We start from the raw sequence: 14,438 nt of genomic DNA on the forward strand, positions 1-14,438 counted from the left end.
AGGGACCTCGACAGACTGGACAGATGGGCGGAGTCCAACGGCATGAGGTTTAACACATCCAAGTGCCGGGTTCTACATATTGGCCACAACAACCCCATGCAGAGCTACAGGCTGGGGTCAGAGTGGCTGGAGAGCGGCCAGGCAGAGAGGGACCTGGGAGTGCTGGTTGATGGTAGGCTGAACATGAGCCAGCAGTGTGCCCAGACAGCCAAGAGGGCCAAAGACATCCTGGCCTGCATCAGGAACAGTATGGCCAGCAGGAACAGTATGGCCAGCAGGAACAGGGAGGTCATTCTGCCCCTGTACACTGCACTGGTTAGGCTGCACCTTGAGTACTGTGTCCAGTTCTGGGCCCCTCAGTTTAGGAAGGATGTTGACTTGCTGGAGTGTGTCCAGAGAAGGGCAACGAAGTTGGTGAGGGGTTTGGAACACAAGCCGTATGAGGAGAGACTGAGGGAGCTGGGGTTGCTTAGCCTGGAGAAGAGGAGACTCAGGGGGGACCTTATTGCTCTCTACAACTACCTGAAGGGAGGTTGTAGACAGGCGGATGTTGGTTTCTTCTCCCAGGCAGCCAGTACCAGAACAAGAGTACACAGTCTCAGGCTGTGCCAGGGGAGGTTTAGGCTGGTGGTTAGGAGGAAGTTTTACACAGAGTGATTGCCCATTGGAATGTGCTGCCCGGGGAGGTGGTGGAGTCACCATCACTGGAGGTGTTCAGGAGGAGGCTTGATGGGGTGCTTGGTTGCATGGTTTAGTTGATTAGGTGGTGTTGGATGATAGGTTGGACATGATGATCTTGAAGGTCTCTTCCAACCTGGTCTGTTCTCTTCTCTTCTATTTTGATTTCATAACAGAAAGATACAATGTTGCTCTGTAGAAATCATGCTGTATTGAAAACGTTTTTTTCTTCCATCATTATTCTGAGTATATGGAAATGGTTGTATTTTGAGCAAGGGTATTGTATGACCCATTATCTTGCTTTATTAAAATGCATTAGAGTAAAATAGTAGTGGGTTGGTAGCATTCATTACAATGATCCTGGTTGAGCTTCATAGGTTGTAATTCTTTAATAGCAATTTCTGACCCTAAAATACATTTTTCTTCTATGTTGGCCAGCACCAAGAACAAGTGCTTAATGACACAGTGGATGGAAAAGAAATCTACAATACAATTCGTCGGAAAACAAAGGATGCTTTTTATAAAAATATTGTCAAAAAAGGTTATCTTCTGAAAAAAAGTGAGTTATGTTTACTTCTGTGATTATTCCACCCCCCTCTAAAATAATGCAGTCTCAGAGAAAAGCCTTTTCCTGATGTCTAACCTGAACTTCCCCTATGCAACTTCATTCCATTTCCTTGTAAGCTACTGCTGGCCACTAGAGAGATTAGCACCTGTTTCTGGAGGCAGGTGTAGACTGTGCTGTGGTGACCCCTCAGCAGCAAAGTCATCTCATTGCCTTCTCCTCTCTGAGATGAATTGAAAAGCTTCAGCTGAGAGATAATGAGATGATTTGAATGTGCAAACTGGAGTGCTTAGTAGGTGTAGAAATGCACATAGCGTCTCATGGAACAAACAATGAAATCATTCTTCCATCTAGGGGACAGTGTAGTATTCTGATGTTGATTTGTCTTTTCAAAACAGAGCTAGTACTTGTTTATTGAGACCCATGGCAACTTTATGATGTAAAATTGAGGCTGAAAGGGTTTTTTTCTAAATGATCCTGTGACTTATGCATGCATTAACTACTGCAAGTTCTTAATCCATTGTAGCTCAGAGAACATTCTCTCTGAAGCATGTGGAACCAGAAAAATTCTTTTATGTCTTTGTTTAGGGGCATGATTTTAATTTAAGTTTGCATGTAACTTATTCCTGTTGTTCTGTTCCTCAACTGTACTCTTTTAAGATACTGTAATGCAATCTATTAATTAGTCAGAGTTTAGGAGTAGCTTTTACGTGTGAAATCGGTTTTGTAACTTCAATTATAATAAACGGGATCCACAGCATCATTGTTTGCAAGCTGGGTACTGTCTTAACACTGAGAGAAATTCACTGTACAAGCAGGTCATCTGCACTTGCATAAACCCATTGAAATTAGTAAAAATGCTTAGAGAAGTATTTACAACTCTACCTGAGGAGGGTCTATTTTCACCAGCAAGCTGCATAAAACTGAGCATGTGCATTGATACTAAAACCTAAATGTCATTACCTGTGCATTCTTATTCTGTTTGTACTTTGACAAAAGCTTTACTGCCCTCTTTAATTTCCTTCATTTGCAAAATTTGCTCTTGCTTTTAAACAGTATCCTAACTTTCTGCTTGACTTTTCTTACAGGTAAAGGAAAAAGGTGGAAAAACTTGTACTTTATATTAGAGGGAAATGATGCCCAGCTTATTTATTTTGAAAGTGAAAAACGAGCCACAAAACCCAAAGGACTAATAGACCTTAGCGTGTGTTCCGTCTATGGAGTGCATGACAGTTTGTTTGGCAGGTAGGACACTGGCTTGCAATTTGTGTGTGTGCAGCGGGAGAGTTGGCTCCTAGTTCGAGGAAAGTACAACACACAGGCTAGTGAACAAGTAGCCCTGGCTGACACTGTGGCTCTTGATTCATGACAAGAGTCTGCACTTGTGGATTGCAAAAGCATGAGTAAAGAGATCTGTCTGATGATCAGTAACTTGCTTAGCCATGGCAGCTTGATGGCTAGCTACTGTACACCACAAACTCTAGTCAAAAATGTTAGACTTTAATACTAAAGTTTTATTGTGAAATAAGATGTCATGATGATTAATGGGGATTTTGCATTATTTTTTAATGTTGAATACATTAGTTGTTCCATGTTGCATTTCACAGAGGGTTTTAATCCTTTTGAACTAAGAATCCTGTCAATTCCTAACATTCTTTTCATAGGCGTTTGAAAACTAGCTTGGTTACACAGTCTGCCAATGCTTTGCTATTCAAGAACAGCTCCTTCTGTTAATTAGACCAATGAAGTAGCAAACTAATTTAAGCCATCATCCTCACAAATTGGTTTTGCACAGTTACTATATTCAGAGATAATTTTAATATCGAACATGTTTAAAATAGGTCAGCTGCAAGGAATGTGGGAAGGAAGCTGAGAATCAAAATTACAGAAGAGTTTAAATATTTGTTCATTAATGGTTATAAAGAACCCTCCAACATCCTGTATTTTATAATCATACAGAAGAAATTAGATAGAAATTCTAGTTAGATAGAAATTATGGATCCAAGCTAGAGGAGGATAGATGTAGATTGGATGGAAGTTCCTTACCACAAGGGTGGTGAGACACTGGAACAGGTTGCCCAGGGAAGTGGTGGAAGCCCTATCCCTGGATATTTTTAAAGCCAGGCTGGATGTGGCTCTGAGCAACCTCATCAATTGGCAGGGAAGTTAGAAATAAATGATGCCTGAGGTCCTTTCCAACCCTGACAATTTGGTGATCCTATGGATCTTAATATTTATTTTAAAATGAAACATAGTCAACAGCTATTTCTATAAAAAAAACTCTTAAAGACAAATTGAAATTAGTGGCATTTCTTAAGCCACAAAGACTGGTGCTTTTGTTTGGTCTGTGTTTTTGCAGTTGTTGTTTTTTTTTAATCATTGTAATAATTTAAAAACTCTGTTAAACCAATATGATGAGAAGCTGTAGATACAGAGTATCAGAACAGTGATAAAAACAGTCCTGAAGTGCTCCTTATGTAAGCTGGCAGTTACGGAGGAAGCTTTGGTGTGTATAGTAAACAAAGAACACTATTAGCAGTGACTATCTCTAAACAGCTTTTGTGGGTTAAAGTGTAGTTGGACAGTAAGTGGCAGTAAAAGTGAGTGGGAGGAGATGGAGGGTTGTACTAACTTAGGAGGCTGTTAGTGAGGAATTGTAGCTGAGATAAAGTTCCTCCTGTATCTCGAGTATCTGGTTTACCCTTTTCTCAGAAGTACAGTGAAGTCTGTAGCTTTGCCTGGTTCTTTGGTGGCAATGATTTAATTAGCTGACTCCTTCCAGCTGTCCCCCTCTCCTCTGTGGCACAGCCACAGAATGTTCAGTCAGCATTTCTCCAGGCAGTGAATTTGATTGGGGAAATGAAGACTTGAAACTCCCTCGCAAATCAAGTAGAATAGAATAGAATTAACCAGGTTGGAAAAGACTTTTGAGATCAAGTCCAGCCTATCACCCAACACCATCTAATCAACTAAACCATGGCACCAAGTGCCTCATCCAGTCTCTTCTTAAACACTTCCAGTGATGGTAACTCCACCAGGGGACATCTAAATTTCCTTGAGTGCAGTGTGGAAAGTTCATGAAGGGTAGTGTACACTTCAAATACCTTGTAATTTAGCAAAGCAAAACATTTCTGTTTTACCTTTTGGCAAATCAGTGGAGGTACACAAAATGGCAAAGACAATATTATTGCACTTCAGGTTGTAGAGGTTTGTGTCACACATCTGTGTAGTCCAATACACTCTTTTCTTCTGGTTGCAAGAGCTATGGGACATGTTGAGATAGGGGATAACTTACGTTAATATTGTTTCCTGAGATCCTGAAATAGTAAACCATTAATATGTGATTAATTAGTTGGGATCTAATGTTGCTGCTTTTGAAGTGTCTAGGAATAGCCCTTATTGACAAATCTTTTGTTTGGCTAAAAGTCAGTATACATGCCTGCTAAGTGCAGACCATTCTAAAAGGTTCTTAGTATTCTGAAACAAAATCTATACTGAAGTGTGGTTTTCTGGAAGTGACATAATACATTCAAAGCAGGCTGTAGTTTTGAAAGATCTGAGAGATTTTATAGTTGGACTTCTTCCTCTTTCCATATATGATGATCTACAGGTATACAAACACAAATTGACTCAATGTGTAATGCTCCTTGCAGACAACAAATGTATTACAGCATAAAGTGATTAGTTCAGTCTAAACTTTGTTTTGGCACAGATTAACAAGTGAAAGTGTCAATTAATACTACAAATATTAGTAATTAATTGTTTGTTTGTTTGTTTGTTTTTAAGGCCAAACTGTTTTCAGATAGTAGTTCAGCACTTTAGTGAAGAGCATTACATCTTTTACTTTGCAGGCGAAACTCCAGAGCAAGCACAGGTGAGAACTTTTGTTGATAAATATGATTTAAGAAGTAATGTTTTGTCTTGTTGATGTCTAATAATATTGTCCTTCTGGAACAGGAACCAAGTGTATCACAGATAGTGCAGTGGCTGAGTCTGCATTAGCAGGTGTTATGATGGAGTAGCAGTAGATCTGTAAGGACAACAGTGGGTGCTGAGAATCCAAGCACTTGGGGGTTCTGCTTTGGACAATTTCCAGTCAGGTCCCATGGAGTGAAATTCCATTATTTTCCATTATATCGTTCTGGAGACATGGTGTTTTTTGTTTTTTGGTTTTTTTCTTTGTACAGTTCAATTCATAAGAATAATCACTAGGGGTTTTTCATGTTGTAAACCAAAGCATACTATGGTGAGAGTTTTCCTTCACAGTCACTTTCCTGTTATGAACTAGATACTAGGGCGCATATATGTACCCAGTGACCAATGCATCTTGAACAGCTGCCTTTTGCAGTTAATTGTCCTATCCATTAATTGGTCCTTGCTCAAAGTCTTGAGACCTGATTGTGCATAAAAGTTATTCTGGTTCTAGTTGGTATCCTTCAGTTTGCTGGAGCCCTACTATTATGTTTGCTGATTAAGACTCGGGACAATAAGATTCTAATTCTCTCAAATTCACTCACCAGCAGGAGAGAATGTCTAAGAAGATACAATGCCCTTACTAGGTGTACAGCTCTGAAAGTCCCCATCTCTGAAACCCACTTGTTGCAAGCTTTGCACTTGGTTTTATTTGAATAGTGCTGTTAGTCATAATAGACTGCTATTCACCAGAGCATGAAAGCTGTACAAATTTAGTATTCTTCTTGTGCTGTCTGTAAAGGAAAGCACAATTTGTATTAATTTTCCTGTCAAATTAATACAAATTTATGATAGTTGCTGTGATCACATCAGAATGGTGAAGTGGCTTTTGTGATACAACTCAATGTACTATCTTTGAGAAGCCATGTTCTGTGGAGTAATTGAGAATAAACACATTCATTTCCATGGTCATTACTGTACACTCATTTTGGCTTGTGCTCTAGAAATTAAAAAGATTAAGTGTGTAGAAGACAGAATATCCTGTCTTATTCCCTGAACATTTGGTATAATCTGCTTTTGGTCTTGATCTGCTTAACAGGCTGTTCACTGCATTTATACAGAATACAGAGTGGGGTTTTTCGTGGTTGTTTTGGTTTTTTTTTAAAACCAAAATGGCTTTGGCCCAGAGAAGCTTAAAGATATTTGTCCTTTGAGAAAGTTCAGTTTTCTTCTCTGTAACTTTTAATAGAGGGATATTTGTATATTAAGGCTCTCTTATAATGTGGTAAATAAATATCAAAGCAGCACCATCCTGTGCACTGTTGTTATAACTTCTTTACATTTTGCACAAAACAAAAAGCAAGATAAAATGTAGTCTTACATGCTGGTGTCACCCTGCTTACTGTAGCACATTGTTATCACTGCTCTAAGCTTTGGCATGTGAAGGGAAAGGTTTTCCTGCTATGAGTGAGTATGAGGTGTACTATGCATCCAGGAAATACTTCTGTTAGAGTATTTAAGGAGGCATTTGTTTCTTCGATTGCTGCTCCTTCTGAGACAAAGGAAACAAGCTACTGTGACTTAGTGATGCATAGCTGAAAGCTTTTCCTTCTGTCGAAAGTTTTGAAAGCTGAAACCTGACTCACAAGGTGGTGTAGCTGAGTGTAGCAGAACTACATCTGGCTTTATTTTGTAATTATGGAAGGTACTGTGAAGACTAAGATTGAAACACCATTATGGGTTTTTTTTAAATGGCATTTGTAAACTGTACTTTGAGAATAGATGGTAAATCTTTGAGGTGCAGACTTAAGAAGGTTGTTGGTCAAAACCCAAATGTTGTGCTCTACAAGCGCTGCACAGACTTTGGTGGCTGGGGCACCAAAACTAGAGACTGAGGCTATAGCATGTCTTCCACCTTCCTAAGGCACCTTGCCAAGCTGCTCTGTTAGCAACTTTCCCATGTTGCAGTGACTTCTTCAGAGGTGGCCTGGTGAGTTGGCTGTGCCTCTTAGCAGCTTATTTGTTTAAAATCAGTTACTCACAAACTGTGGTGTTAAGTAACCTGGTTGCTTCCTTGATCAAAACAGAACCCATCCATCCACTCTGCTGTACACATTTGTGAGCAAAGCGGGGATCATTGGATATATGCTCTGTGTTTTTTCTGTTGATGTTGTTTTTCATTTGTTTGATGTATACACAGTATTGTGACTACCATACAGAAGTACTGGAGGGGATAATTGGAAGAGGTTGTCCTGCTAACTGTAATTTTCTCAGGAGCAAACAAATTTTGCTTCATTTTACATAAAAATTGGAGCATCATGTAGTATTACTAGACTGGAAAATTGGTAAAGGTCACACTGTATATCCATTAGCAATGCTTGATACTTCTAAAGGAAAATGGCTCAGATTTGCAAATCCTTTGTTAGGCTTTTCTCAGTAAAGTTAAGAGTTTTGCTCTAATATTCAAAGCTGCATACTTTGGAGTTACAGAAAACTCAGGTTTTGCCAGCCTGAAGGGAAAACTTCAGATACTCTTTTCAGATGTGTTTGTTCCACTGCAAGAACCTGGATCTGACTTTGTTTTATTACTGTTCTGCATGCTTCTCTCTTAGGACTGGATGAAAGCACTGCAGATGTTTTGCAGTTTAAGAAAAACCAGTCCAGGAACATCAAACAAACGCCTGCGTCAGGTGAAGCTGATACCATGGGGTTTGTGGTGCATGGTGGAAGAATGTTCTATCTCCTTTCTGCAAAATCATATTGATAAATCTCACAGTTTTCCTTTCAGGAGGAGTAAATTCTGCATGTACTGTACTGATTTTCTTTTATGGGGTTATGCAGTAACCTGATGAAACCAAGCAGAATAACTTAAATTTTGAGGTAGTACTTACCTGTATAAAACCCAGAATGGCCCTAGGCAATCTAAGTGTTTTGCTAGGCATTACTTTCCAGCTACATTTGGCTGAAAGGGTGAAGAAGTCAGTGTCTGTATAATCTTAATTTTTAAAATTTACCACATAAGAGAAACTTGACAGACTTGTGACGTGTAAACAAACTACTCACTTAAATAATGTCACTAATTTTCAGTAACCAGTACATTCTGAACCATGCTTATGGCTTAGTTTCTCTTGGCCTCTTTAAAGTGCTGTGTTTGCAAGAATTTTCTCAGAGGCAGAAAAGTGTCTTAATGATTGGGGAGTAACAGGTAAGTATTTCAAGCACCCCACATATTTTTGAATGTTAGGAACATTCTATATAGTTGTTTTAACAGACAGTGGAGCCAGGAATAGAACAGGGTGATGTTTTTCAGGGGATGCAGCTATTTTGTAGTTCACAGAATCACAGAATATGTCTGGTTGGAAGAGACCTCAAAGAACATCCAATCCAACCCTTGACCCAGCACTCAAGGGAGGTCTCCCCTCAGCCTTCTCTTCTGCAGACTGAACAACCCCAGCTCCCTCAGATGCTCCTCATAGACCATATGCTTCAGGCCTTTCACCAGCCTCATTGGCCTTCTCTGGACACACTCCAGCACCTCAATGTCCCTCTTATAGTGTGGGGCCCAAAACTGAACATAATACTTGAGGTGTGGCCTCATCAGTGCTGAGTACAAAGCTATGATTACCTCTCTGTTCCTGATGGCTGTGGTGTTTCTAATACAAGCTAGGGTGCTGTTGGCTTTCTTGGCCACCTGAGCACACTCCTGATTCATATTCAGTCAACTATCAACCAATACCAACAGTTAACAGTATCACAGTATCACTAAGGTTGGAAGAGACCTCAAGGATCATCGAGTCTAACCTGTCTCCACAGACCTCATGACTAGACCAAGTGCCATGTCCAATCTCCTCTTGACACCTTCAGGGATGGTGACTCCACCACCTCCCTGGGCAGCCCATTCCAATGACGAACGACTCGCTCAGTGAAGAACTTTCTCCTCACCTCAAGTCTAAACCTCCCCTGGCACAGCTTGAGATTGTGTCCCCTAAACATTAAAGTTGTTGGGATACTTCTGAATAAATGAGCACGTGAAATCAGGAGCTTCAAGCTTCAAAAGCAAAGCAAAAAGAGTGACAATATGAAGTAATTCCTTTACCTCATAAAGTGAAGAAAATGCTAATATACATGCAAGGATAGAATTAAATGTATTGCACAACAGAATTTTATGTCATCTGTAGGGAGAGCACCAAAAAAAGCATTACTTTTGTAGTTGTCCATGACTCTTACTCAAGGTACCAGTCTTTGATTTCAGTAAAATATTCTGTGAGCAGAAAGATTAGTATCTGCAGATATTAATGCCTCAAAAATAAGTTTAAAAGAGGAAAACAAGATGTCTTAAAAATGTGGGGCTAGAGATTTTCCTCCTGGCCAAGCAGTCAGCTCATGGCTTGGACAGGAGCACACTGTGTTGGGTTAGGAACTGGCTGGAGGGCTGAGCCCAGAGAGTGGTGGTGAATGGTGCCACATCCAGCTGGCAGCCAGTCACTAGTGGTGTGCCCAAGGATCAGTGCTGGGCCCCATGCTCTTTAACAACTTTATTGATGATCTGGATGAGGGCATTGAGTCCATCATCAGTAAATTTGCTGATGACACCAAGCTGGGGGCAGGAGTTGATCTGCTGGAGGGTAGAGAGGCTCTGCAGAGGGACCTCGACAGGCTGGGCAGATGGGCAGAGTCCAACGGCATGAGATTGAACACATCCAAGTGCCGGGTTCTGCACATTGGCCACAACAACCCCATGCAGTGCTACAGGCTGGGGTCAGAGTGGCTGGAGAGCAGCCAGGTGGAGAGGGACCTGGGGGTGCTGGTTGATGGTAGGCTGAACATGAGCCTGCAGTGTGCACAGGTGGCCAAGAGGGCTGATGGCATCCTGGCCTGAATCAGGAATAGTGTGGCCAGCATTCTGCCCCTGTACACTGCACTGGTTAGGCTGCACCTTGAGTCCTGTGTTCAGTTCTGGTCCCCTCAGTTTAGGAAAGATGTTGACTTGCTGGAGCGTGTCCAGAGAAGGGCAATGAAGTTGGTGAGGGGTTTGGAGCACAAGCCCTATGAGGAGAGACTGGAGGAGCTGGGGTTGCTTAGCCTGGAGGAGGTTCAGGGGAGACCTTATTGCTCTCTACAACTACCTGAAAGGAAGTTGTAGACAGGTGGGGGCTGGTCTCTTCTCCCAGGCAACCAGCACCAGAACAAGAAGACACAGTCTCAGGCTGTGCCAGAGGAGGTTTAGGCTGTAGGTTAGGAAGAAGTTCTACACAGAGAAAGTGATTGCCCATTGGAATGGGCTGCCCAGGGAGGTGGTGGGAGTCACCCTCATTGGAGGTGTTTAGGAGGAGACTTGATAGGGTGCTTGGTTGCATGGTTTAGTTGATTAGGTGGTGTTGGGTGATAGGTGGGACGAGATGAGCTCGAAGGTCTCTTGCAACCTGGTTTATTCTATTCCTTTTCAGTAATTATGAGTAATCATTGGTTTACTGCTGGTGACGCTTATTATTACTTCTGTTCCATGCCCTTACTAAGAAATTTTACTTGCTGTTTATTTTTCATGTATTAACATTAAGCCTTCACACAGAGGATAAAAAAGAATTCATTCATACATTTTGCATTTCTACTTTAGCAACAAAAAGTAATTTTTGTGTTTTGTTTGGGTTTTTTTCTTTTAGGTCAGCAGCCTTATTTTGCATGTAGAAGAAGCTCATACCCTCCCAGTAAAGCATTTTACTAATCCATATTGTAACATCTACCTGAACAGCGTGCAGGTAGCAAAAACACATATCAGGGAAGGCCAGAACCCTGTGTGGTCAGAGGAATTTGTCTTTGAGTAAGTCTTAACCTTCTTGAATTACTGAATTTCACTTGTAAGTGTATTGCATTTAAGATTCTTGACAATCTGTGTTGTTTTACTTGTGCTTTTTAAAAATACTCTGCATGTGCTCTTACAGGAGCAGCCTTTCAGCCATATTCTGCATGGGCTGAATTTTCTGTTATCACCTAATTATCTTTGTTGGTATAAGTGTCTCTGGGTGATGATAGCTCAGGATTGATATGAATTTAGAATTAAGCTTAAATGCCAGCTAAGTATAGAATTAATGAAGACTTTCTGTTTTTTCTCCTAGTGATCTTTCATCTGATATTAACAGATTTGAGATAAGTCTTAGTAACAAAACAAAGAAAAGTAAAGATCCAGATATCTGTAAGTATTTTTCTGTGAAAGATGCATATATATATAGACTGCATCAATGGATACTTTGTGTGGTTTTCATTACTCTTGTCAAACATTGCCACAAAAGAATCAAGTCTGGGTTTATGCTCACCATGCTGCTTTGTATGTTTGGGTTGTCAGGTAATAGCTTTCCATTAATGTTTTTACCCTGCATGTTTTTTGGTAATGAAAAGCACAGAAGTTCAGTTCTAAAGGCTTCCCAAGCTCTTCTGTGGAGTTATCATTCTGTTACACAATGGCTGTGCGTACCAAAGAGCAAGAGAAGCTGTTAGAACTGGTCTGCTCCATAAAATTCTAAGCTTCACAGAGTTTTGGCTTTGATTGCATGGCATTTCTTTTCAGATATTATTGTTGCATCCAGTGAGAAAGGGAGGAAAGGTGTAGCACTTTCTTCATTAAAAAGACATGAATTTTTATTCCAGAACTTGGTGATCTCTGAATAAAACCTTCCCTGCTTTCTTTCAATTTTACCTCATTGTCTGCTTTCCTTGTACTACTCCTGGGTTTAATACAGCCCCAGACAGATAGTACTTCAGCTCTGGTTTTGTTCCTGTTCCAGCAAATTACCAGCAAGCTGGTAAGATCTGTCAGCTTTCTAGGTTTAAAAAAACAAAACAAACAAAAAACCCAAACAAAAAATAGGTTTTGAAGAACATGAATTCTGTGATCTTAGATAGAAAAAATGTAATTTTACTTCCCACACAGTGGTTTAGGTTTTTGTTTGTTTATTTGGAGTTTTGTTTGTTTGTTCTCTTATTGAAGGTATCTTATTGCCCACTGTACTTGTTCTGGAGTGGCTTCAGCCACCTGCCTTCTCTTTGGTGCCTACTGGGCAGACACCTACCTCAACCCCTACAAATGTATTCATTTTCTTCTTTTTTTTCCATTGTGCTCAGAGATACCTGTTCCAAAATCTGACAGAGTAATTACAATCTATTGCAGGCTCTTTTCATTTTACATATATTGTGTTACTGGCCTGTTATGTATGTTTCAGCGCTAATTTCTTGGGTTTTGGTTTGGGGTTTTTTGGGGGATTTGTAGGGAAACTTTGACCAAAGTAGAGGATTTACTACCCATTTTGAATTTTGCAGAACCTGATACAATTTTAAGCCTCTTTCTTCTTCCTCTGACTAGAAAACTTTCAGTGTAGCAGGGGGGAAAAGATACATTCCTTCTGACTGACAAAAAGGCTCTAATGGCACGTGTCACCATGTTCTTACACTGTTCTTCTATTCATTTGAGCTGGAAATCTCATTGTCTATCTACACCAAAGCTTAAGTTAGTAAAAGAATCTTTCAAAGGATAGTTTTTGAATAGGATACATCGGTAAGTCCAACCTAAGGAGGTTGTGTGGCTTTGGAGCGTTCCATCTGATGAGTTGATAGAAGGCTTCCTTATCTAGGCCAGGAGCAGGACTGGCTGAATGTTGATTGCAGTTAGGTGCAATCTCACAGCATAACCCAACCATCTTTTAATTTTGGGATAAGGATTAGACTAAGTCAACTTGACTGAACAGATCTCTGCGAACAGCCCCAGTCCTGCGGAAAATGTCAAGTGCAGGGGGGAAACAATGAGCTAAACCAGAATTTCTCCAACATACCCGTGTGCCTCAATAACCCCTGACCTCTTCAATAGCAAGAGAACTGATTCCGTTCCTGAGCATTCTCCTTTTCAGCCACAGCTGTTATATGTGGGTTCCTATGAAGTGAGAGTCATGTGAAGCTGGTAATACTTCTCTTCCCAATTATTTGAGTTATATCAGCTTTTCTGCTTGTTTTTCTCACCATGGAATACAGATTGAGGGCCCCAAGATGCTTTATTTCTTTTGTCATAACACAAAGAGGTTAAATACCAAAATTATACTTGCATGAAAGCTATTTTTTCACTGTTTTAAAATATCCTCTGAGCTTCCAAGTTTTTGACTTCAAAGCTTGCCTATTGTGAGTATTCCATAATTGTTGTATCATTCAAATGTTTTAAAAAGTATTTTAATAGTAGGAACTGTTACTAAACAGTTTGTTACCAACTCCATTTAAATTTGGTTTCTCTTAAGAGTAGATTGCATAGGGATGTATTCAGATAAATACAGCCTGGCACTTGGAATAGAGGGGGAAGGAGAGGACACCTGTGTCAGGTGTGACCAGGTGAACGTTCTCCTCAGCCTGGTGGCAGAGCTGAAGGATGAAGTGGCCGAGCTGAAGGAGGAGGTGTCTAGGCTAAGGACAATAAGGGAAAGCGAAAGGAAGTGGGATTTGTGGGAGAAGGCTCTGCAGATCTCCCCTGCTGAGGGAAGGGTCCCTGGAAACAGAAAGGGGTGGATGCAGGTCCCTGCCAGGGGTGGCAAGAGAAATCCACCCCAGCCCTCTCCTCCTCTTCCAGTGCCCTTGCATAATGAGGCCCTGCAGGCCGAGGGCAGTGGGGATGAGAGGGCTGAGGAGCAGCCATCCAGAGGGGAGCCTAAGGCCAAGCAGTCCCCACCAACTATAACGAGCAGCTCCACAAAGAAAAGGAGAAGGGTTATAGTTGTTGGGGACTCTCTCCTGGGGGATACTGAGGGATCCATATGTCGTCTCGACCCGTCCCACAGGGAGGTCTGCTCCCTGCCCGGGGCACGGGTTAGGGACATCGCAAGGAGACTCCCTAAATTAATCCAGCCCACTGACTACTACCCTCTGCTGCTAATACAAGCTGGGAATGATGAAATTGACAAGAAAGGCACCAGGGCAATTAAAAAAGAATTCAAGGCCCTTGGACAATTGATTGATGGGGCAGGAGCTCAAGTGGTGTTCTGCTCAGTTCCCTCAGTGGCAGGGGAGTACACTGAGAGGAACGGGAGAACCCACACCATCAACAGTTGGCTCAGGGGATGGTGCCAGTGGGCACCATCATGATCATGGGGCAACTTTTACTGCACCCAACCTGCTGGGTCCTGATGGGGTGCATTTATCTAGAAAGGGTAAGAGAGTCCTAGCACTAGAGTTGGCAGGGCTGCAGGGCAGGGCAGGGCTCATTAGGAGGGCTTTAAACGAGGTCTGAAGGGGGTGGGTGAGGAAATCAGTCCCT

The 14,438-nt window shown here is 41.3% G+C and overlaps 1 protein-coding gene across 1 annotated transcript in view; it reads left to right on the forward strand.

Annotated features, from left to right (window-relative positions):
- The window catches only part of RASA1 (RAS p21 protein activator 1), a 75,192-nt gene that overhangs the window by 41,989 nt on the left and 18,765 nt on the right, over nucleotides 1-14,438 (forward strand). The window contains exons 10-15 of the mRNA XM_054178038.1: nucleotides 1,117-1,237; nucleotides 2,332-2,488; nucleotides 5,030-5,117; nucleotides 7,768-7,845; nucleotides 10,816-10,973; nucleotides 11,269-11,345. Of these exons, the coding sequence (XP_054034013.1) occupies nucleotides 1,117-1,237; nucleotides 2,332-2,488; nucleotides 5,030-5,117; nucleotides 7,768-7,845; nucleotides 10,816-10,973; nucleotides 11,269-11,345 (679 nt within the window). The remainder of the gene's footprint in view (nucleotides 1-1,116; nucleotides 1,238-2,331; nucleotides 2,489-5,029; nucleotides 5,118-7,767; nucleotides 7,846-10,815; nucleotides 10,974-11,268; nucleotides 11,346-14,438) is intronic.

Source organism: Dryobates pubescens, chromosome Z, assembly GCF_014839835.1.
Source record: "Dryobates pubescens isolate bDryPub1 chromosome Z, bDryPub1.pri, whole genome shotgun sequence".
NCBI classification, from domain to species: domain Eukaryota; kingdom Metazoa; phylum Chordata; class Aves; order Piciformes; family Picidae; genus Dryobates; species Dryobates pubescens.